The 22,951-nt window shown below is 36.6% G+C and overlaps 2 protein-coding genes across 2 annotated transcripts; both read right to left on the minus strand.

The window, feature by feature from the left end:
• Nucleotides 1–2,997: 2,997 nt before the first annotated feature.
• On the minus strand, nt 2,998–7,531 carry CAK1AT (CDK-activating kinase 1AT). The gene is made up of 4 exons (XM_089166939.1): nt 6,913–7,531; nt 3,876–5,163; nt 3,681–3,783; nt 2,998–3,400 (listed from the first exon to the last, which is right to left on the minus strand). The coding sequence occupies exons 1-2, from the start codon at nt 7,396–7,398 to the stop codon at nt 4,243–4,245; spliced, it is 1,407 nt and encodes a 468-aa protein (XP_089023065.1). The 5' UTR covers nt 7,399–7,531; the 3' UTR covers nt 2,998–3,400; nt 3,681–3,783; nt 3,876–4,242.
• Nucleotides 7,532–11,444: 3,913 nt separating this feature from the next.
• Nucleotides 11,445–15,435, minus strand: ROP9 (RHO-related protein from plants 9). The gene is made up of 8 exons (XM_089166396.1): nt 15,013–15,435; nt 14,462–14,549; nt 14,247–14,356; nt 13,734–13,797; nt 13,566–13,630; nt 13,409–13,474; nt 13,168–13,274; nt 11,445–12,295 (listed from the first exon to the last, which is right to left on the minus strand). Exons 1-8 carry the CDS (start codon nt 15,109–15,111, stop codon nt 12,259–12,261), a joined length of 636 nt encoding a protein of 211 aa, XP_089022522.1. The 5' UTR covers nt 15,112–15,435; the 3' UTR covers nt 11,445–12,258.
• Nucleotides 15,436–22,951: the final 7,516 nt, after the last annotated feature.

A 22,951-nucleotide genomic window follows, 5' to 3' on the forward strand; every position in this document is an offset into this window, starting at 1 on the left:
TGTGGTGCCCATCTGCGTTGCCCTCAATATGGTGGAAGCTGATGGATTTACCCCTGTTCTTTTGAAATATTTTTCTCCTGTCTTTGCCTTCCACGCCACTTTTCATCTCTGGATTTGGTGATTTAACAAGTTGGATCTGATCAAGTGTGCCAGTGGTGCCCTATTTTAATCAAATTTGAGTCTTAGACTCTATTGTTCATTTTGCTTGGAATCCCTTCAGTTCTTGTTTCAAGCTAAAATACTGATGTTGCAGCACGAGATGGTAAGACAGACGTTGGCTTTGTTAACTTATCAACAGAAGATTAATTGCAGCAGTCACAAAGTCAATATGATTCATTGCATCAAGGTGAAGCCTTGGCAATTAGAGATGGTCTACTCTATTGTCTCTCTGAATGCTTATGATTTGAGTTCAGATTCTCTGTTCAAATGGACATAGGTAGAATAGATCTCTACCTTTTATGGGATATTAGTCCACTCTCCTGAAGGCATCGATCTCATGCCTTAAAGGTAGATTTTATACCCTATAAAAGGAGGAGATCAATGCGTCATATTATGAGGTTAAGAGTGAATTCCCTCGGGGCTAGAGGTGAAGTCTTGTCTTATATTTAAATTATATGTAACAATTATCTCCTAAAGCTGTAAGCCCTACAAAGCCCCGAGTCCCGATGGTTATCAACTTATCAAAGCTATTTTTTATGACCAATTTGGGATCTTATTTCTGTGGTTTTTTTGACTATCCAAAATTTCTTTAATTCAAAATCCCTGCCTTTGAGGACCAACCATAGTCTCATCAGTCTTATCCCTAAACACTCCCATGCTTTCACTGTTGGGGATTTCCATTCCATTAGCCTTTGCAATGCTAGTTATAAATCCTAGCTAGCCAAGCTCATGGCCAATAGCTTCAAACTGATTTTGAAAAATATAATCTCCCCTTTTCAAGGAGCTTTTGTTTCGAGCATATAAGTCAACAATAACATCGTGATTGCTCATGAAATCTTTCCTTTCCTCATAAGTAAAATTAAAGGTAAAGGTGGCTAGGTAGCTATTAAATTGGACCTTTCCAAGGCTTTTGACAAAGTCAAAGTAAGGCCTTCTTATTGGGGTTCTTAAATTTTGAGGTTTGGGGAGGATTGGATCTCAATAGTTTATTCTCTCGTCTCTTTTTTCATTTTCAATCAAAATGAATGGCAATCCCTTTGATCTCTTCTCTCCCTTTAGAGGAATAAAGCAAGGTTGCTCCCTCGATCCTATCCCTTCCTTTGCATCATGAAGGTTCTTTCTAGAATTTACGGGCTTATCGTGATCTAGGTAATTTCAAAGGTTTAAAAGTTGTTAGGCGTGCCCTTGAGGTTTCTCACCTCTTTTTCAAGACGATGCTTTGTCGTGCTTATGAAATTATTGGAAAAGGTGAGTCTACTTTTTCCTGGCATGACTCGTTCCTTATGTCCAAGAGACTCTTACTTACAATAAAGTTGGAGATTTCATTAGTAATGGATCTTGGGATTCAAATAGTCTTTTCTCTCTGCTTCCTCAAACTTCATTTCAGAAATTCTTAAAATTCCCCTAACAACTTGGAAGATAGTTGTACTAATCTTCTAGTCAAAAAGTGGGAATTTCTCCACCAAACTAATAACAGCCTTACTTTCTTGTGATTATCTTAATGTTGACCCTAATGAAATTAGGATATGGAAACTCTTCAAAGCTCTTAAATTGCATCAAAGATATTAAAAAACATTTTTTGGAGAGTCATTCGTAATGGTGGCTGTATATAAAAATCTTATTTAGTGGAATATGAAATAAGCGCTTTCAGTGAAAATCCTAAGGCTGCGTTTGTTTGCTGGAATAAAGGTGGGGTGAGAAAATTCTTGAAAAATGTGTAAATTTTTTACTTTTCCCTTGAATCCCAAAAATGGTAGAATGTTTGGTTGCTTGGGCTGGGAAAGTGAGACATTGTTTGGTAATGTGGCAGTCCAACTTTCCCACCCTAAATCATTTCAAAACCTCACATATTTGGTGGGAATTGTGGGAAAGTTGGGAAAAGTAAAAAGTGGGATCTACCACTATCATTTTTCCACAAAACCCTTTCATTTCCTTTTCTTCTCCCTCACCCTATTACACATAGGACCCACATGTTTTTTTTTTCTACCCCATCTTTGCAAACGAACGCAGCCTAATGAAACTCACTGGCACGCTTTCTTGTCTTGTTGGTTTGCTAAATACGTTCCTCCACTCGACCACTGGTACTTAGGACCGAAAATCTAAGAGCAGAGTTCTATTTTGAATCTGCTCATTGAGCAGCTTTGTGTTCAACTCCAATGGGAAAAAGTAAAAACTGACCTTTTTTTTTTGTGCTAATCTGTCTCATTTTCTTGTATTTGGAGACCAGAAATGAAGCGTTATTGGCAGGTAAAAGAGGGAATCCAAGTATGACCTTTGCAAAACAAAATTTACTGGTTAAGAGAGCTCAAGATTTTCCCTCCCCACATGGGAAACTCATCAGATAGCTCCAACGATCAGGAACAATCCTTTCTTACGCCTGAACTTCAATGCGCAGCATGGGTTGCATAAGTCGAGATCAAATCTCAACCGAGATTTCGAACTCGACAGTTCATTTCGGAAGTGTTAGTAAACCGAAATGGATGGTATCTCGATTGTCGGCAGCATATCACTGAAGCTCAACCGCAAAACTTATGTACTAATTTGACCAAACTCTATCCACACTTTTCTTTTGTGGGGTAAAACTCTCTATTTACTTAAGATACCTTGATTGAGATTTCTCTTTCAGGTTATTGCTTTTAATTCTAGTTTTATTTTCATTAAAAAAAGAAAAGAGAAGAGAATCTATGTAATTAAGGTTAAAAAAAATCTCCTGATGATGCAATTAAGGGTGCCCTAAAACTAACTGGGGCAAACCTCAATTCCCAAAGGAGGAAAAAATTAACCACCCTCCATTTTTGGATTTCAGATTTCTGTAATTCGTGTTCCTTGCTTTGAAATGCATTTGACAAAAAAGCTCATTTAGTACTTGAAAAGAAACAGTAATGATGATAATAATTGTAATTATTTTTTTAATTGCCTTGTATCCAACTTCCAAAAGAGATCGAATGCAATATAGTAGTGCCATGGAATAACATTTCACCTGCAAATTGCATTTGCTGCTCTTGTATCAATCAAAACATCTAATGAAAATTTTTCATAATGAGGAAACCTAAAAGTTCCTTATACATATATGTATTTGTTTCTTGATGAACCAAAATCCTGACTCTTTTTAGTTGATGAAGTAATGTTGGAAGGAAGAAGAAACTTAGTTTGCTTCTTCGTCGTCTTCTTCACCTTGCTTTGTCATGTTGTGGTGCGTAAGGGTTTTGGAGATTTGATCTACAGCTTCGAATGGGTTCCACTGAAGAAGAAGAATACAAGTAAAAAAGGGTTTTTATAGATTTCAAATTTACTAGATGAAACATTATTACAGCTTTTAACATCCCCACTAAGCGTCTAAATTTAAAGTTTTCATTTAATGGTCCTCTATCTTGTTCTATACTCTTCTGATTCACTGCTTTATTTCTTCAACTCCAAACCCATAATTGGAAAAACAAGGGATCATAAATAAGCATTGATGAATTATGACAATTACCAAAGATATATTTATACCGAAGCTGAAGTAAAGATTAGATTATTACCAAGTAATACAGTAGCTGATGGTAAGATCTGCAGCATCTACTCGGTGGGCTTCTACAAGGATATCAAATCATCCATTTTGAGACATCATAAGAAATTTTCAAACTCTTACAAGAAACAAGAATGGCAGAAAGCCACGACTGGAGGGCTCACTAGAGATATCAAATCATCCATTTGAGCATCTAGAAATTTCAAACTCCTACAAGAAACAAGAATGGCAGAAAGCCACGACTGGAGACTAACTATCAATGATCAACATCAAAGTGATGGAACTTTGATTATTGCTCACCCGGAAATCCCAGCCAGACGTAAGAGGAATCCACAAACAGCAACAGTTAAAATACCGGGTGCACAGAATGAATACTCACAGGAGAAAAAAATTAATGGCTTTAGTCAAGTAATCATAGAGACACATCTCAATAGAGGTTTGTATCTTCACTATAAGGACAACCATTAATACAGGAAGCATAATAGATTACAGCACCCAGGCAGCTCAAGGAGTTGGAGGATACCTGACACTTCAGATGACTATGATCTATGCTTTGATATATCATTAAATTGTACTCAAGGGAATCGAATGGAGAATCCAGTACCAGTGGTTGTAAACTCCGCTCTGCCAAATTCATCAAAATCTGAATCCGAATCCATGTCCTTGTAGTCACACCATCCCCCAGGGGAGCTCTCATCCGGCCCATTATTTGTAGTTGGAATCCTCAGCTCGTTTACTGGAACTGCTAAGGGCTGTTCACTGAAGTACCTGTCATTAAGCAATTCCATCGCTGTAGCTCTGCTCCCTGGGTCATAACAAACGAGTCTCTTCACAATGTTAATTTCCTCTAGGGAACAGTTTGGAAGGCACGATTCCAAACCAAGTGGATTCTCTACCTTAACAAAGGATATCTTCCCATAATCAGGAAGTTTACAACAACCTGTCCAGGTTTCCTCAGTTAAGTTGCCCAATACATTCATGATCCTGCCAAGCTGATCAATGTCTGATATTCCAGGGAAAAGAGGCTCCAAATTGAAAAGCTCCGCAAAAATACAACCCAATGACCAAAGATCGATCTCTTGCCCATAGGATGTAGACCCATACAGTAGTTCAGGGGCCCTGAACCACCGGGTTCCAACACACGATGTGAGGGCACCTGATTCATGTTCACCTTCATCATCATACGTATAAGAACCCTTAAAAGGATCATCCTCCCTATCGCTTGTGGTGCATGTAGCTAAACAAGACGTGTCTCCATCATAGAAGTTACTCTCTTTATCAGCTTCATCCTTACCAGCAATGTCATCCATCTCTACTGAAGTTTCAGCTTTAGTCATTGATATCTGTTCTTGGTTTTGAGAAGCTTCCTTACGAGAATTGTCTGCTTCCGGAAAAAATTCTGACTGTTGAGGTGGGAATGTCTGATCTAGGTTAGTCTGCCCATCTGGATGATGATCTTCTACGGCAGCAAACCCAGGCTCGAGAAGTATCCTTGACTGTGAAACAAACACACCAATCAAAATACATATTTCTGTTCCTAGGGAAAATGTAAAGTTATATATTACGAAAGAATGGAGTTCAACTATGAGCACAAACAAAAACAAGTTTTTAAATAATAATTGAAAAAAAAAAAATTAGTCAAATTACAAAGCTCAAAATTCTGGGTCTCTGAGTTATCTCTTATTTTGTGTTATAATCCTCAGCCTGCAACTGAAACCACACAAGAATCAATGTTTAGTCTAGACTGGAAACCCCTCTTTCATGGATAGAAGGACCTTAGTGCCAGCGAGATGATACAATGCTTTTGACCCCTGAATCTGCCCACATTCAAGTTTCACAAATTCATGGTTAATACATCACCTAGCATACAAAGCCTAACTACTGGATCTTAACCAACAGTAGAGAGCATTTTTCATGTCTAGGCTTTGTATAATGGTGATTTATTAAGATTGTATGGGATGAATTTAATTGGGAAAGGCTTCCAATGGATGGTGTTGAAAAATTCCTCAGAAAAGGGAGATAAAAGGAACTGAATGAGTTCCTACAAACAAGATCTCAAAGAAGCAACAAGAAAAATATATATTAGCTGAACCATATTAGGTGGTGGTAATTTCAGTCTGAGAATCAGAATCTTGGTTCATATTCCTCTTTCTTCTTCTTTTCTTTTTCTTATCCTGTTACCTCATATGGCTATCAGGTAAGTTCCTTCTTATGAGACTCCAGCTTTTCTATTTGCATGTTGCCTAAGTAGATAGTCTATTATATCACAATTAGCATCTGACTTCTTCACTAGTTATAGGCTTATAGCCTTATAGCCTTAGAATTTAGCTAATTTTCTGTTTTAATACGTATTCTCCCCCCCCCCCATTCCAACCCTCCCCCCCCCCCCCTAACAAGCTCCCAAAAAATAAAAAAAATAAAAATTCTATTTCAACGTCATTAATTTTCTGTTGATTTTCAGGTTTCCTGCTGCAGGTATGTTCTCTAAGAAGTTCAAGCAATTGCTTTTTGAGTCTCAATTTCAGTTGCTTCAGCTGAGTTTCCATTGTTGTTGGTCCTACTTCTAATTTCTGGTTCTGGTGCTTTCCAGCTTTCAAAAGGATTCCTCATTGACTTAGATTTACCCATTGATTGATCTGAAATTTTTATATCATACCGTCTGTTAAATAGCATAGTTCACAAGCAAAATGGCCAAATCTGTCTCACTGATACTCTGATGGTTAGAAACTCCCAAATTTGGTCGGAAAACTTAATTGAAATTATGAACCTCAGTGACCTAGAATCAATCTCATTAAAGAGTGTCAAGTATACAACACAACCTTTCCATATAATGCTCCGACCAGAGTAAGCAGTGAAGCCATGACAAACCATCATGAATGATATTGCTTCCACCCACCCCCTCCCAAAAACTAAAGTTGACCTGCTTCAATCTTCTACGATAAAATCAGAGAGAGCTTGAATCACAAATATTAAAGAAAGAATCTTTTAGGCTATAAATGCAAACAGTACATAGAGTGAATGAAACAAAAATAGCATTTTCTTCATTTTGCTATACTAAAAGAACCATGGCGTATTGACGATTCCAAATTCACAATTGAACTCAACAGAATAAACTAAAGTTTCCTTAGCCATAGAAAGAAAATGGCAAATTTACTCCTTCAACAGTCCTATCTATTAGTCACTAATCCCCATTTACCGAACCAAACGAAGGAGTGGAACGCAGAGAGTGAATTTTCGAACATTACCTGTCCAAAATCTGCTAATTTGAGAACACCCTCGGCTGAAATCAACAAATTCAAGGGCTTGAGATCCCGATGAACGATCCCATTTCTATGACAAGCATCGATGCCATGCAATATCTGAATCATCCAGCGTTTGGTCTCACCAACGGAGATTTTATTTCCCCAACTCCTCTTAGCTTCTCTGATCACCGACGCAAGATCAGTTCTTAGGTATTCAAGGACAAGAACCGCATCTTCATCTTCCCTCCAAAAATACTCGTGGAGAACAATAACATTCGGCGAATTCTCGAGGGTTTGAAGGGCTTCGATCTCTCTGAAAGCGCTCTGGTAGTCATGAACCTCTTTCAGGGCAACGATGAAGTCGTCGGAGCGTCGACGAGCTTTGTAAACATCAGAGTAAGTTCCAGAACCGATTTGTTCCTGGATTTCATAGCGTTGAGTGATTTCAGTGCGGCTATATATGCTCCAACTTTTAGAAGGAGGATCCATGGCGGAAGATCAGTTCAGCAATGTTTGAAGAATCGTGTTTTAGGGTTTGAGTAGAAGTTGCAGAGAGAGAGAGAGGAGAGGGAGACGAGCTTTCTTACTGATACTAATTCTCGTACACAAGAAAAAATCCACTCTGGAAACGTGAAGCGGAGTGGAACGTTGTTACCTGAAGGGAGAAACTAATTCAACGGATAGGATTCCACGATTCCGGATATCTGCTAGTTAATCCGAGTCTAAAACGGTGGAATCGGTCTTCAACGTGAACTTTGAAAATCTGTTGGCTTTTATAAAGGTTATAGTGATTTTTTTTTATATAATATTACCTTTTTCGAAAGGTATTTCATTCTTGCACCAATTGTAAAATAAGGATTCTTTAGAATGTTATTCAAGAATTATCTCTGTTATTCAAGAATCTCTTAAGACTTTCTAAGGGCCTGTTTGGTTACATGAGTCGGGAGATTTCAAAATCTTGAGATTTTCAAATTTATAGATTTCAAATCTATGGAATTATAATTTATAAAATTAGATGTTTGGTTGTGGAATGAAATCTGTAGATTCATTCTAAAAAACTATTTGATCAACATGATTTGTGTGAATGTGCAAATGTATAGCTTTTTTGAAATCTCTGGATTTCACCCCTTACCTATAAATCTACAAATTCACATTTTTAGTGTAAAAAGGTGAATCTCTAGATTTCATGAATCTAGAGATTTTTACTACCAAACGAGTATAATTCTCAGATTCATGAATCCAGAGATTTCAAATCTCTGGATTCATGTAACCAAAGAGGCCCTAAAACTTTTATATCGTCTTTAGAACTTTATTTGAAACTAGGATTTTTTTTTAGGAATTTCAAAGCATACTTGTTTACCTTTTCTTCATATTTTGGAGATTCTTTGTGTGGTCTTAATTTGAGGATTACTCCCCATCAGGGGCGGACCTATGAAGGGGCCGAGGGGGGCCATGGCCCCCGCATTTTTTAAAGTTTTATATGAATTCTCTTAATTCCTTTTTTTTTTTTTTTTTTTTCCTACATGTGAAATGTCGCTATTTGGCGCTAAAATAACGGGCACATATGTCATTCCTAATTAAAAACTAATTCCTCAATTCCTATTTATTCTCCCCACTATTTTTTCTTATCTTTTCTTCCTATTTATTCTTTTCTGTTTCTATAAACGTGGTTAAAATTATTTTTTGAAAAAACATCTTATTAAGTATGTAAAAATAAAAATTTCATTCATAATTAGAAAGTAACTCTTCAATCCCTATTTATTCTCTTCTATATACTCTCTCCTTTCTCTTCTTTTCTTCTTATTTATTCTCTTTCTTTCCATTTATTCTCTTGCTTTCTATAAGTTTTTTCTTTCTCAATTTATTTATCGTTTCCCTTTTTCTCCTTTTTTTATTCTTTTTATTTGATTTTATATTCTATGTTTCTTTATTTCTTCTGCAATTTTTATTATTTGATTTTGAATTGTGAATAAAATATCTATAGTTAGTAGGTAACTAATTGTCATTGGTTTGCATCTCTTACTTAAAATAAAATTTAGTTTACATCTCCTACCAAAGAAAATATTGACTTGCATCTAACTTTTTATGGTTGAAGTCATGTGTATATATTTTTTTCTATATTGTTATTTTAATTTTACTTATATTTTGTTGGAAAAAAAATATCATTATCAATAATTTACCTTTTTTTTTCAAATATGTGTGGGCCCCACAAAATATATGTAGGTCTATTCTTTAATATAATAAAATAATTTAGAGGTGGGACCTCAAATGAATCTTATAAGGGCCCACATAATATGTATGACAAAAAAAACATTAGTGCTTCCCTAACAGGAAGATTATCTGACTTTCATTCTTCGCCCCCCCCCAATATTTCATCCTGGGTCCGCCCCTGCTCCCCATCTTAGCTCACATCCGTCTGTTTTTACATCTTTGTAGTCTTTAGTAAGAGTAAGGGTGTCAATTGGTACGGTTTCTGTAATTTGGTACGGTACCAACTTTGAATGCCGAAAACCAGAACCATACAGTACCTACGGAATTTAAACAGTACGGTATAGTTTCGGTATTTAAAAAAACGATTCGGTACGGTTTCGGTATTAAATTAGTATGGAAAAACAGTTTAAAGCACGATATCTAGTACAATACAATTTTGGTACGAATGAACTTATACTGCTTTTGTTATTAGTTCATTAAGATCCTAATGAAATTGTGATCAGCCAGTCGATATAATTTGAAATTAACATAGATAAAGCAAGTAAATCTAATTAATAGAGACAAAACAAGTAAATATAAGAAGAGGAGTGAATGATGAAACGAAAAACTGAAATAGGGAATTAGGGATAGGCTAAAGGTAACATGTTTTAATTGTAAAATTACAATTTATACCCCGTAATTTGGTACAGTACCAATTCGGTACGGTTTTGGTATGTATCGACGGTATGAGTACCTAAAACCGGATCCTTACTGAAGAAATTCGGTTTCGGTATGTAGCGTACCGAATTTTGAACGGTACGGTACAGTGTGGTTTTAGACGGCGCGGTTCGGTACGGTTAAACGATTTCGATACGCAATTAACACCCTTAAGTAAGAGGTATATGCAATGGTGGTACATCATTTATTAGTTGTTTTATTTTCTGGACGGTTTTTATATCTCCATTGTTGAACCTATGCTCCCCTTTAATTAGTTGATGTTTTAGCATTTAAAGATTTTAAATATTTTCCTAAATACTTGTTGTTTTAGTCACCTAGCTAGATTTCTACATGTTGATTGTATCTGTTGTCATTTTCTTTTAGTTTTTGAGCAAAGAACACATCATATTGGTGTGAGTTTATAAGCAAAAAGGAAAGACATTATATGCATCAGCTTAAGGGAAACAACATTAGAGTCACATGTTTGAATGTTGAATTACAGAGTGAGACTTGAATGTTGTGCATTAAATGCCGAAACACCAAATAATCCATCAGTCTTCACCTGTTGTCAACAGTCGACCGAGATTTCTATCTCGTCCATCAGTCTCGTAAGTGGTTGAAAGCAAGACGGATGGTAGAGATCGAATCTCGACCGTTGGCAGCACAGTGTCACATATTTAATATTATTTATATGATTCTATTTTTTATTTCTATTTTCTCATAAGAAACTAGAACGTGTTAATATCTTTTTGATACCGTCAAGAAACCAGTTCCAATGCACATTGGTTCATGAGATCCCTCTCTTCTGAAGGACAAAAGCCACATATAAACGGGCTTCTTTTTTACACTACTCTTCGTAGCTTGTTTTATTGCTTTGGTTATAAAATTTTTCTCTCTTTTATCAGCTTTATTTCAGATAATCCAGACAGCAACAAGCGGTGGAATGGCATAGATTTACATCAGAGAGAAGTTCTTGCTCTACTAATTGAGCTTGGTGGATGGAGTTATACAATTTTATATTTGTTAATTAAAAAAAAAAAACAATGTTATATTGGTCATAAATTTAAACAAGTTCATATGGTACAATTGCAGAACTGGAGTAGCGATCCAAAAATTAAGCAATCAAACATACGCACTTTACATTCAACCATTTCAACGTCTGCTAAAGTCACACTGTATGCCTTCTAATTTAGGTCACGCATAGATAGCATTCTGCAGTTTCAATTAAACAAACTCAAACAAACACAATTTAGATGCTCAAACAAATACAATCAGAACAAACTCCATATCTTCTTCTTCCTCCAAAATTGTGATAAACTTATATGGAAGAATACATCATTTATAGATATGGGCAATACATCATTTATACATCATTGTTTGTAATCAATTATATCTACTATCTCTGGAAGAAGAAAAAAAAAATCCAAAGACAAATGCTCCTTAGTGTTAAGAATTGAAAGCAAAAAATGGATTGTTTTGTTGAAACAGTAAAATGACATCTGTAATTGATTTTTTTCTTTTAGGAATAATAAATGTAATTAATTACAAACACAAGGGGGTCTATATGTTCGAACATTCCCAAAAAGTGACATTCGATGTTCTTTTGACTCTATGGTTGGACCAAGGTCAAATATTGCAATGAGCTGAGCCCGAACATATTCAAAAGAGCACGCTATCATAGGGGATCAACTTTAGTGTTGCGTATTAAATGCACAGCACTGTGCTGCCTACGGGTCGAGATTTCAATCCTGACTGCCCATTTTGATTTTCACCATCTACGAAATGGAAGACCGAGATCGAAATCTCAATTGAGATTTGATCTTGACCGTTGAAAGCATGTGCCACAAATTAATTGCACAGCATTCAAGTTCACTCCCTGTCGGAGTGGCTGAACACTAGGGTTGGTGGCTGCCTCCAAAACTTAAGCAAAGCAACACCACCCTAAGGCTGTAACTTTAAAGGCCAAGCACCAGACATAAGAGTGAAGGAAACAGTAACCAAGAGTGTCTAATGTTGTTCTACATTTAAGGGGGATATTTATAGCACAGCCTACCAAGAAGTGGATGCATTTAATGCATTTGAGTAGGTCAAGGTGGATGTGACAGAATAACACTTGAGGCACCAAATCCATGTTTGGGGTCTTTTCTGTAGCCTTAATGAATAAGGATTATCCATTATTTAGTCATGGGATTTAGTGATTTGGTATAAGAAACTCAATTTGCATACTTTCACAAACCATCTCTGCACATAACATCTTATGTTGATAGAAGAACACACATTTCATAATTCCCACCTATTTCAAATAAAAAGAGTAACCACCCCAAATACAAGACCTGAGAGAACAAAAAAATTCCCTCTTCTCCCTTCAATACACAGAGACAACTGCACAAAAAGCATTTCAAAATGTGGTTGGCTCTACCCAGAACAACCTAGTTGCATATCCTAATAAGCAGCACACCCTCCACAAGTGATGCACCTCCTGCAGAAAATTGAAAATAAAAGAGAGAATTATAAGCCAATAGAGGGACTTCACAGTTGTGTATTTAACAACAGAGCCAGATCCTCCTATGACCCTTGATTAAACTTCCTTCCCTCTATACCCACAGTAAGTCTCTCCTTCTCTTGAAGGGAGACCACCTTGAAGATGTATGTTTGTAACATGGGGCCTTGCTGTTGTCACCTTAACATCCAAGGTAATGGTGTCCGATCCTCTATGACCCTTTAATTCACCATCCTTTCCTCTATACCTGCAGAAATCTCTCCCTTCGGAAGGGAGACCTTGAAAATGCAAGTATGTCAGCTGGGCTATGCTGGTGTCACCTTAACATCCCTACCCCAAAACTCCTTGGGTTGCCTAGATTCCATGACAACTAGCCTTCATTCTCTAGCCCCCATTCAGTTCATGCAAGCTTACTCTCATATCACAAAACGAAAATGTTCCGCTTTATTTATACATCCACTGCTTCACAGATAGTTTTGGTGCACATTCCATGACAACTAAGCTTGCACCGGCCTTCATTCTCTAGCCCAATCAGTTAATGTACACTAACTCTCAGATCACAAACATCAAATTTGTTCTGCTTTATCTATATATCTACTGCTTCACAGATAATTTTGCTGCACAACCAAAGGAACTCCTATCACCCCGTACATTACACTATACTTTTCCATCTCAAGTAGAAAGCTGCAGGGTGGGTGGGAAGGATAAACTTCATGAACTACAAGTTCATTGTAATTACTTAGAATTCATAACAATGAACCGTTTGATGAGATAAAAGTAAACTGACATAGCTAATAACATTAGATGCTTTTCTTTTTCACTTGGGTCATGAATCAACAAAAGTAACTTACACAATTGAGCAACCATAACTTCTACGCCTCCTTTTCTTTGCTATTTCCTTCCTCCTTGGCGGTTGAAGCACAACTTTGATTGCAGTATCAAAGACAGCTTTGATATTCTATCCAAATCAAAGCAAAAGATCATTATAGGACAGTCCAATTGACTAGAAGAATAACAGATGGAATAAACAAAGGGAAGTTAAAAAAGAATGGGTTGAGAATAGAAACATTTTCAATACCCCAGGTCATCTACCTGTTGAGTTTTAGAGCTGCACTCAATATAAGCTGCTGCTCCAATTTGTTTCCTTAGCTCCTCTCCCTAAACATTATACAATAAGAAAATTCTTCTTTCAGTTCACTTAAGACAGGAAATCTCCTATCGTAAAAGGAGTAAAGGTAAATTAGTATACCTGAGCAAATGTTATCGAAGCAGAGCCCATATGATCAGCTTGATATCCTCTCGCATCACGAAGATCTTAAGAAAAAAGAATTTTATAGATAGTGATAATTATATGTAATTTTTTTTATTACAAACAAGTATTATAATGTAATTGCAAAACTACCATATCAAGGCATACCTAACTTTGTCCCCACAAGAATAATAGGAACATTTGGTGCAAATCGGCGAAGCTCAGGCATCCACTGATGAAAATTTACACAAAAAGTTCCAGTCACTAAATGGTATATGGAATTACAAACATTCCACTAGAGGTTTATACATTGAAATTTCTTCCATTAATGCTCAGCTTTGAGAGAACTGCTAGAACACAGCCCTTATCATAGGCCATCTTGACGCTGCAATTCTTGTGCTAAATAGGGTCTTTCCAGGGTTACCTTGATATTCTAAGCACCTGGACAAGGATGGAGGACCCACCTTTTCAGACACAAAATTAATACTCACCTATTTTTGGTTGTGTAGGAGGAGGAAGGTTGGGGGGTTCTAACCCTCCTATAAATAATCTGTATTTAATCTGATGTATTTTGCTAGGTTGCACACTTTTTTCAATCAAAATCCATATTCAGAGAACCAAACCCAGAAAAAGAACAAGCAAGGTGAAAAGGGGGAAAGGAGACAGCAGGGAAGTGAGTACCTTCTTGAGAACATTCTCATAACTTGCCCTGCTAAGCAAGGAGAAAGCCAGAACAAAAATGTCTGCTCCTCTGTAACTTAGAGGCCTTAACCTGCTATAATCTTCCTGACCTATAAAGAGGAACAGAAGCCCAAAAACCAGACACTTAAGAGCACAGTAACGGAAGCTTTCTGCAAAACTAGAAAGAAACATATGGTTTTAGGACAAGTTAATACCAGCAGTATCCCATAGTCCCAAGTTGACAATATTTCCATCCACAGCCACATTAGCACTGAAGTTGTCAAAAACAGTAGGTACATAATCCTGCCCACAAACAACAAATGTTACAGGTAGAGAACAAAGAGAATTGATGATGTAAAATGAAACAACCACAGAACCACTATAATAGGTTTGGAAAGATAAAAACTCAAGCTTCTTCCTGAAGAACTTGGTGGAAATAATGAATTCCTTCTCTTGACTAATTAAGCAGATTTTTCCACTTACCAGGATAAACCTTACTAACTGCATTATCTATTTGAGAAAATATGTCGTTATTTGCACGAATGATGATGAAATTTTAATTTTTCAGCAAAGAAAAATGGAGAGGGGAAAAAGAAAAAATAAATTTTACTCAAGAAATGAAACCCACATACGAAAAGGAAAACCCCATCAACAAAACTAAAATCCCAACCCAGACAGGAAATAAGAAGATTAACTCAGAAAGATTTCCAGAAAAAAAAAGAAAGGACATCCTTGTGCTTCTAAGAGTACTATTTAAAGAACTTACAGTAGGGAACTTGTTGCTGGTATAACAGATGAGCATACATGTCTTCCCAACTGCTCCATCTCCAACAGTAACACACTTGATGAACTTAGAAGCACTCATCCTTGGGACTACCAGTTCAAGAGATCTTCTACAGTAGAAAAGAAATATGCTTAGCTTTCCAGTTTGATATAAAAGCTAGGAGGTTGAAGAGAAGGAGCAACAGTACTCGAGAATGAGAAACTAGAGAAGGGTTCTCGAGCTGAGTCCCATCACAGGAGAAAACAAGAAAATATTTAAGAAGAAATAAAATACTGAAAAAACTGTGAGTGTGAAAAGAGAGAGAGAAAGAGAGGAGAGTGGCAGAAAGAAATGGTCAAACGGGCTCAGAGCTCACTGTAACTTCTTTCGTCCCTCTCAATAAATTTCAAATCTAAGAATGGGCCCCACTCTTCAAACGGCCTTATTTCTCTGCTGCCATTTCCCTGTGGTTGGTGTTGCCGTGTTGGGATCCAGCTTCAGTATTTTTTTTTTCAACTTGTTATTTTGTAGTTTTACAAAGAATCCCAAATTCTGTTGTTAAGGAAGTGTTTGGATTCTTTCTCATCCCGAGGAAAAAGAAGAAAAAAAAAAAATGTTTAGTGTTTGGATGCAAAGCGTAGACAGTAAGACAGTAGCCACCACTCTCTCAAAATGTGGGTCGTGCGGTCGTGCCACGCGCGGAGTGGGTCTCTCTCTTTCGCCCATGGCACGTGAAACAGCGAAGCCACGTGGCTTTTCACTTCGTACACCAATTTCTAGTAGTATTTATTTTTTGGGTTCTATATATTTATATATTTGGCATGAGAGTATGGTTTGAAAACTCAGTAGACCGTTAAAATGTCAAATGACTAGAATGGCCATGTTCGAACCCGTGAAAAGACTAGAATAGCCATCTCCTTACACAAATCACTCCGGAGCCGTTTGGCGGTTAGACATACACATGCACATGGGTGAGAATTTTATTTCATTGAGTGGATTACATTTTGTTTTTAAGCAAATTATTAGGCTAAATTTAAAATATATATATATATATATATATATATATATATATATATATATATAAATATGTGAAAATTTTGAAAATATAATTGATGTTGAATGTTACTTGATTTTATTATTTTAATAATAAAATACTACTAAAATTGCAATTGATATATAAAATATAAGAGATAAAAACGTGACATTTTATATAAGATGTTGATGTTCAAAGATGTTCTGTGATGAAATGAAAATCCTGAAAATCTTACAAAAGTCACCTCCGGAATTAGAAGAATTTTTTCAAGTTGATATGTTGGTTGGGCCATATTAGTGTTTTTTTTCCCCCTTTTGTGTTGAGTTTTGTGTGACCTTGTTCTTTCTACAAAAAAAATGGAGCCGTTTATAAGCTCACGAGTGTATATAAATTCTTTTCTTTTTTATTTAATAAATTTTAGTACTTAAGAAAACAAGATTGTATTTTTTTAATAGAAATGTTACGTGTTACTAACAGGGGTTGGTCCAAGTGGTACGCAGCTTGGTCACCTTAAACAAGGTATCAAAACCTTGTAGATGCAAAAACCCCATTGTGGGCCCCCCCCCCCCCCGGGGGGGGCCCCCCCCCCCATTTTTCAAATAATAACATTTTGGGATAATTACTATTGCCCCCTTATACTTTGGTTTTATTACTAATCAAACCCTCTTCTTTGTGAAATTACTATTGCCCCCTCACTTCTAAAGGTGTTAAGTGGCTGTTGACATGCAAATATGAAATGTCTATTTTGCCCCTAAAATTGGGAGTAAAAAATGGCATTACCCTTATTTATAGAAACTATATTGCATGTCAATTATATCTTTAAAATCTCATATTTTTCAAATAATAACATTTTTATTCCATTCTTAAATAAACGGATTGTACATTTGGTAGAACTATAAAGCCTATTTGTTTTTAAGAGGGAGGTCAAAAATGTGACGGGAGAACTTAGGTTTATCTTCCTTATTGGTTTTCTTTTAAAGAAAATAAAAGTTTCTTTAAGGGTAGTATTATAACTTGAACTATATTCTCATAGGATAATTTTGTTTTAAAATATATATAATCGTAAAAGAGCTTAATGGTAGAGGGGCATTAGTAATCCCAATAAAAGCTCTAAAAGTAGAATTCAGAAATCCCAAATTTTAATCTCATCTTAAATAAAGCATTGAATTTGATATAAGGCCAATGGGGGCAGGATGGGACAACAGGTTTTAAGGTTTTACTATCCGGTAATTTGTTAATATAGAATCTAACAAAAGGCAGGGCTTTATCCCTAGCAAATGATTCGAACCCTTAATCTCAATTGTTATGAGTCAAGTGACGATGTCAACCATGGAAGACCTTTTCAATTTTCATGAGGCTGGTCGAGGATGGAGAATCCAAATCTGTGTTCTCTTTATACTTTTTCACCATATATTAAGAGAATAAATTCACCTCTAATTTTCATTGTTAGAAAAGTAAGAAAGAAACACAAATCTTTATCCGTTACCATAGAAAATCTGAATGGAAGACTGGGAATTCACTAGTTTTGATGCAAAACCAAATACGCATGTATCTAAAAAAATAAAATAGTCAAGGAGACTGGAGCGATGGTTTGATTTCCCCAAAAAAAAAAAAGGTGTTTTTGTTGGCTTAAAAGGCGTTTTCTGTTGGCCCTAAGAGAAGTCATTGGGCCTTGAGAGGGCATACATCAGCTGTAGGACAACAATCCCCTGATTTTAAGAATTTCTTCCTCAAAAGAAACCAACAACCCAAAAAGGTGAAATTTATTAAATTCTTTTCTTGTAGAAAAGTGCATTTATTTAAATAAAAAATCATCGAAGAATTTACGATCTACAAAATCAAAATAAAGTGACCAAAAGATTAAATGGGGATGGTAGAAAGTGAAGATACAAGATACACCGATTCCTCATCTTTACAAAAAAAAAAAAACTTACAAAGAAATTGAACAAGTATGTTTGTATGCTTTCATTTGATTAAGGAACAATTAACTAGAGAAATTAAAAACCTTTTGAAAACAGCTCATTAAAGCAATTCTAATCGACATATCTTAAGAAGTAAGCTAGGAGATAAAGCGAGACTCTGAAGAACCCTAGCGCCCTGAAGCTTCTGTCTCTCCACCTCTTTCTTGCATCTCATCTCTATTCCCCTCATGGCCTCCTCTCCCTCTCTCCGCTTCTCTGTTTTTTCTAGGTTTTTTTGTTCATTGCTGCTCCGTTCTCTCTCCACGACTCTCTCTTTCTCTAGTTTTACCCTTGATTTTTAGGGTTTAGCTTTTTTTTTTTTTTTTTTCATTGTTGTTCCCCTCCCTCTCTCCGACGCTCTCTTTTTCTGTTCTCTCCGAATCTCTCTTTTCTCTGTTTTTGCTCTCTTCGACTCTCTCTTTCTCTGTTTTCCCTGTTTTTGTCTTCTCCATCTCCCGTGATCGATTCTCGGTTTTCACTCCTCTGATTCAAAGCTTCAGAGTATAAAAATAAAAAAGAAAAGAAAAGAAAGCAGACAGGATGGTTTATGCAAGTCTTGGGCTAGCTTTCTGCGGTTTTGGAGTTTTTTTTCGGTTCGTTTTCTTCTACTGCGGTGGTATTCTGGGTTGCGGTTTCAAGCTGGGAGTTCGGAGACAAGATCGGGTGCTTTTTGCCTCAACAATTGAGTTGGCGCCTTTGTGGCGTGTTCTGTCTTCGTCTTTGTGGCGTGCGCTATTGTGGCCCTTGTGGCGTCTGGTATATAAGCCCTTGGGGGGGTGTTTTGTCTGCCCTTGTGGCGTGTTCGGTCTTTGCCTATGAGGTGTGTGGAATGTAAGCCCTTGGGGTGTGTGGTATAATCGAGCCCCCTTGTGGCGTGGTGTTCGATTTCGCCCTTGAGGCGTGTGGTATGTAAGCCCTTGGGGGGGTGTTTTGTCTGCCCTTGTGGCGTGTTCGGTCTTTGCCTATGAGGTGTGTGGAATGTAAGCCCTTGGGGTGTGTGGTCTATCAGCCCTTGTGGCGTGCTCGGTTTTCGCCCTTGAGGCGTGTGGTATGTAAGCCCTTAGGGCATGATTATGTCTGCTTTAGTGTACGCCTTTGTGGTGTGTCTCCGCAGGCGGTGGTGGTGGTTATGTTTATTATATCCATTATGTTTTTCTGGCTCTGTGATTGTCACAACCAGGTTTCTGAGGGTTTATTAGGCTCAGCCTATCCCTTAATTCTTGTTTTTTTCGTTTTATTTAGTGTTTATGTCTGTATTTTATTTCAATTATGAATGAAATATTTGAACTTTTGACAAAAAACAAGGTTAAAGCAAATGCAAAGGGATCGAAAAGCAATGGGTAGCAGCTCGCTATATGTATATTCATCATTCGACACGTTTCAATTTTTACTTTAAAAAACGTACTTGTCTGTATCTTCTCTTTTGTTTTTGGTAAGGCATAAATGTTTTTTTGTCGTGCACTTACGTCTCATTTTCTTGTTTTTTATTTTCAATTATTTCATCGAGAAGTGTCTTTTGTTTTTAAGCATAATAGCTCCTGCATGCTCACGGGGGAAGAGAGTATTATTGGTGGCATCTAACAGAATATCATTTGCATACTTCACAAGTATGCATCTATTCTTAGGCATGCACTCCCTAATAATCATAAGAAAAAAAATTCCAAAAGAGGAAAGGATCCCACTTGAATTGATACTATTGGTTAACATATCAATGTTTTTTGCAAAAATTGAATCATATATTACAGTTTTCCATAAAAACTGATGGTGGGTATATGATGGTAGCATTGTTTCCACAAACTCTTAATTCTAATATTTCATTCATAAACTTGGCTACTAGTCTCTCCTCTATCTACCGGCGTCCCTTCTTTGGCTTTACCCCAACTCACATTCTTTAACCACTAACTTTTTTTTCTTCTCTGTGGGGCAGGTGAGAAGAAAAGGAAAAAAAAAATCAATACTATTAAAGAATATTTTGTTAATAGAGACTTGATATTTTTTAATATTTTCTTCCGTTAAAATCATCTAGTGATTAGAAGATAAGCAATAAACTTTATATGTTGATGAAAAAAAAAAAAAGAAATGTTGATTGGAAATGCACCAACCCATCATGGTACAGAGGCTCTTTTGTTTTGGTGGTTGAAAAACCATTTTTATGAGAGAAAAGCTGGTGATGGGGAACCTGATCACCAAGCTCAAGATTCATCCCAGGTCACTCATGGATATGTACAAATGATAAATATTTGAATTAGGTATCTCAGCATGGAGATCAACTTGAAGTTAAGCCAATTTTAAAATTGATATTGAATCAGAACTGATGGAGATCATTCCATTCCAAGTTTGTAAACAATCACATGATTTGATGCTCAATTTTTATTAAGAAAAATGAGTTTTTTTTTTTTTTTTGGGTAATCAAAATTCATTGAGAAGAACCAGTAACCATGGCACCTTTTCTTATCTACTCTACTTACCCAAAAAAAAAAAATTTACTCTGCTACTTCCAGAAAGAGTTTATTGTCATGACAAACATAGAAACAGATAAATTAAGAGTCTGAGATTATATAGGTTTGTGGGTTCGAGCTCTCTGCAATAGATATTGGAGTTTTGCTTCAGAGGTTGCTTTTCCTGGTAAAATATTTCACATTCAAACTCCAAATTTATGGATTCAACTAAGAGGCATCGGTTTCAACTGCTACAACTATGAACAAATCAGGAAGGCAACTACTGGTGTAAGTCGATTCATTGATATACAGATGAAGCCTTATGTTTCAGGTCTTACAATTGATGCAACACGGGTCAAAAATACGTTCAATATAAATGAAAAAAATTCTCCCAGTAACATCCATTAGAAATCTTCAAGATGAACTGTTAGCTCTGCAAGTCCTTTACGAAGTGAGAGTCCTTGGCTCCAGATGTGGGAAAATCACCCATCAAGCTAGATACTACAAGTCTATCGAGGGTGCTACTCTTGTAGGAAATATAGTTGGGATGGAAGAAAATGCCCAAAGCTCGATTGAATGGGTCTCATGACAGAACCTCTTCTTGCTGGCATAGCTAGACTTTTTGTGAACTGTACACAATCCCAACAATGAATGATGAACAGAGGATACCCCGTCTTGGTGAAAGCCAGGCTCAATTAATTAATTCAAGATCTCCCTCTGCCAATCTCAAAGAAGCGGAAACCAACAACAACATTGATGGTGCCCGGTGTATTGAAATCAAAGGAAAGAAAGACAAAAATAAAGGTAAAGATGGTTGAGTGGTATAGATCCATACTTCTCAGTGGAGAGCTCATGCGTTCGATCCTTGCAGACAGCATCTTCCCCCCCTGAGGATGTAATCAAGGTGCGCGCAAGCTAGCCCGGATGAACCTCAGCTTCCAAAAAAAAAAAAAAGAAGAAGAAGACAAAAATAAAGGTAAAGATGTGAATTTGAAGATGTAGGTGACCTCTTTGGCAAATAATCAAGCAGATGCAAATCTTCCTAATGACCCAACTACTGGGCTTAATCCGCTGGTCAGGGAAGAAGATGTGAACCTTGGACCTAAACCAGAAAATGAAGACCTGGCTGGAATCTTGAAGGAAAAAGTGAATGAATCATTACAAGTTGAGATTTTGAATCAATCGAAAATTAAGGAAATGGTGAAAAAGTTTGATCTGGAGCGGAAAGTTGTGAATCAATCAATCTATCGTCTTCAAATCAATTGCCTACTGCAAACACAAGGGAAAAAAGTATGTTGCGGCTGTGAAGGGTTCTGAAAACAGCTTGGCTTGTGAAAAAGGTGGGAGAAACAAAGGGCATCCGAACTTTCCATCAAAAATGCCGAAGAGTTTCTAAGCCTACCCCTTCACAACCAAAAGCTTTACCAATATTGGACCCGGTGGATATCCTTTTGTGCAATCTAGAAACCACCTTGATGAATTGCTCTGAACCTATTACTATCCTAAACCAGTTCTACAATGGGATCTAGTTAAGATATGGTAGTGTTATTGTCCAAGACAATGCACACACTTTGGTCAATGGCCAGCCTACTCACTTCGAGATGATAGAACCAGCTCCACATGTCCCTCAAGTCTTTCCCTACCACAAATATAATTTTTTCTTTGGTTTCTGTTTGGTTTATTTTATCTCAATTCTTGCTATTCTTCATTGTTGGAATAGGAAAATCCCCTTCATGCCTAGAAATAGATTTTATGCCTAAGTTTTGTAAATCTCTTTGATTATGTTAGTAGTTTTGATTTTCTTTTGTTTTTGACCATGTGGTTTTTTTTTCTAAACAATTAAAGAGTGTGGTGTGCTTTTGGGTCTCGTCTACCTTAACTCGGTGTTGGAGGCTTGTTTGGTTATCTTCTCTTTTCTATCTAGTGATTTGCAAGCTTTTTTGTTTCAAGAAAATGATGTTTTTATCTTGGAATGTTAGAGGGCTTAATGGAAAATTCACTTTACAATGCCTCTCAAAACATTTAAAGAAGCACCAACCGGATGTAGCCTTACTTTGTGAAACAAAATGCTCTGACTCATGGCATCCAATAAACATTTGCTCAAAAACTATAATCTCCTCTGTTTTTCTAATAGTGAATCAAAAAAAGGGCTAAAGTGTCACATCCACCCAGCCGGTATCCTATCTGGCATACCCGAGATGTGATCCACAGCCCGAAGATCCAGATCGAGCGGCCATGCCTCCCACATACACGATAACATAATCATGAACAATATAATCAATGTTTAAAGTAAGCAATAAACATATCAAATGAATAAGAAAAGATAATCAATCAGAGTGCGGAATTATCAAGTATCAACTTCACATAAAAATAATCTCAAGGAGAAAGAGTGATCAGGAGTCACTCCTTCAATAATAGCGGAAAAGTGGTTAATTAAACTTAATTACAATCAGTATTAAGAGTAAATCCATAAGAGTTAAAGACAATATAACCAAATGTTTACAGTCATT

Source organism: Hakea prostrata, chromosome 8 (genome assembly GCF_041222555.1).
Source record: "Hakea prostrata isolate BN-2017 chromosome 8, UWA_Hpros_2, whole genome shotgun sequence".
In the NCBI taxonomy this organism is placed as follows: Eukaryota; Viridiplantae; Streptophyta; class Magnoliopsida; order Proteales; family Proteaceae; genus Hakea; species Hakea prostrata.

Excerpts from the sequence above, each read along its gene's own strand:
- CAK1AT (XM_089166939.1), bottom strand. The coding sequence starts at position 7,398 with ATGGATCCTCCTTCTAAAAGTTGGAGCATATATAGCCGCACTGAAATC. Across the intron at positions 5,164-6,912 it reads AATTAGCAGATTTTGGACAG|TCAAGGATACTTCTCGAGCC; the intron begins GTAATGTTCGAA and ends TTTGTTTCACAG.
- ROP9 (XM_089166396.1), bottom strand. The coding sequence starts at position 15,111 with ATGAGTGCTTCTAAGTTCATCAAGTGTGTTACTGTTGGAGATGGAGCA. Across the intron at positions 14,357-14,461 it reads GGGACTATGGGATACTGCTG|GTCAGGAAGATTATAGCAGG; the intron begins GTATTAACTTGT and ends TCCTCTTTATAG. Across the intron at positions 13,798-14,246 it reads ATGAGAATGTTCTCAAGAAG|TGGATGCCTGAGCTTCGCCG; the intron begins GTACTCACTTCC and ends AATTTTCATCAG.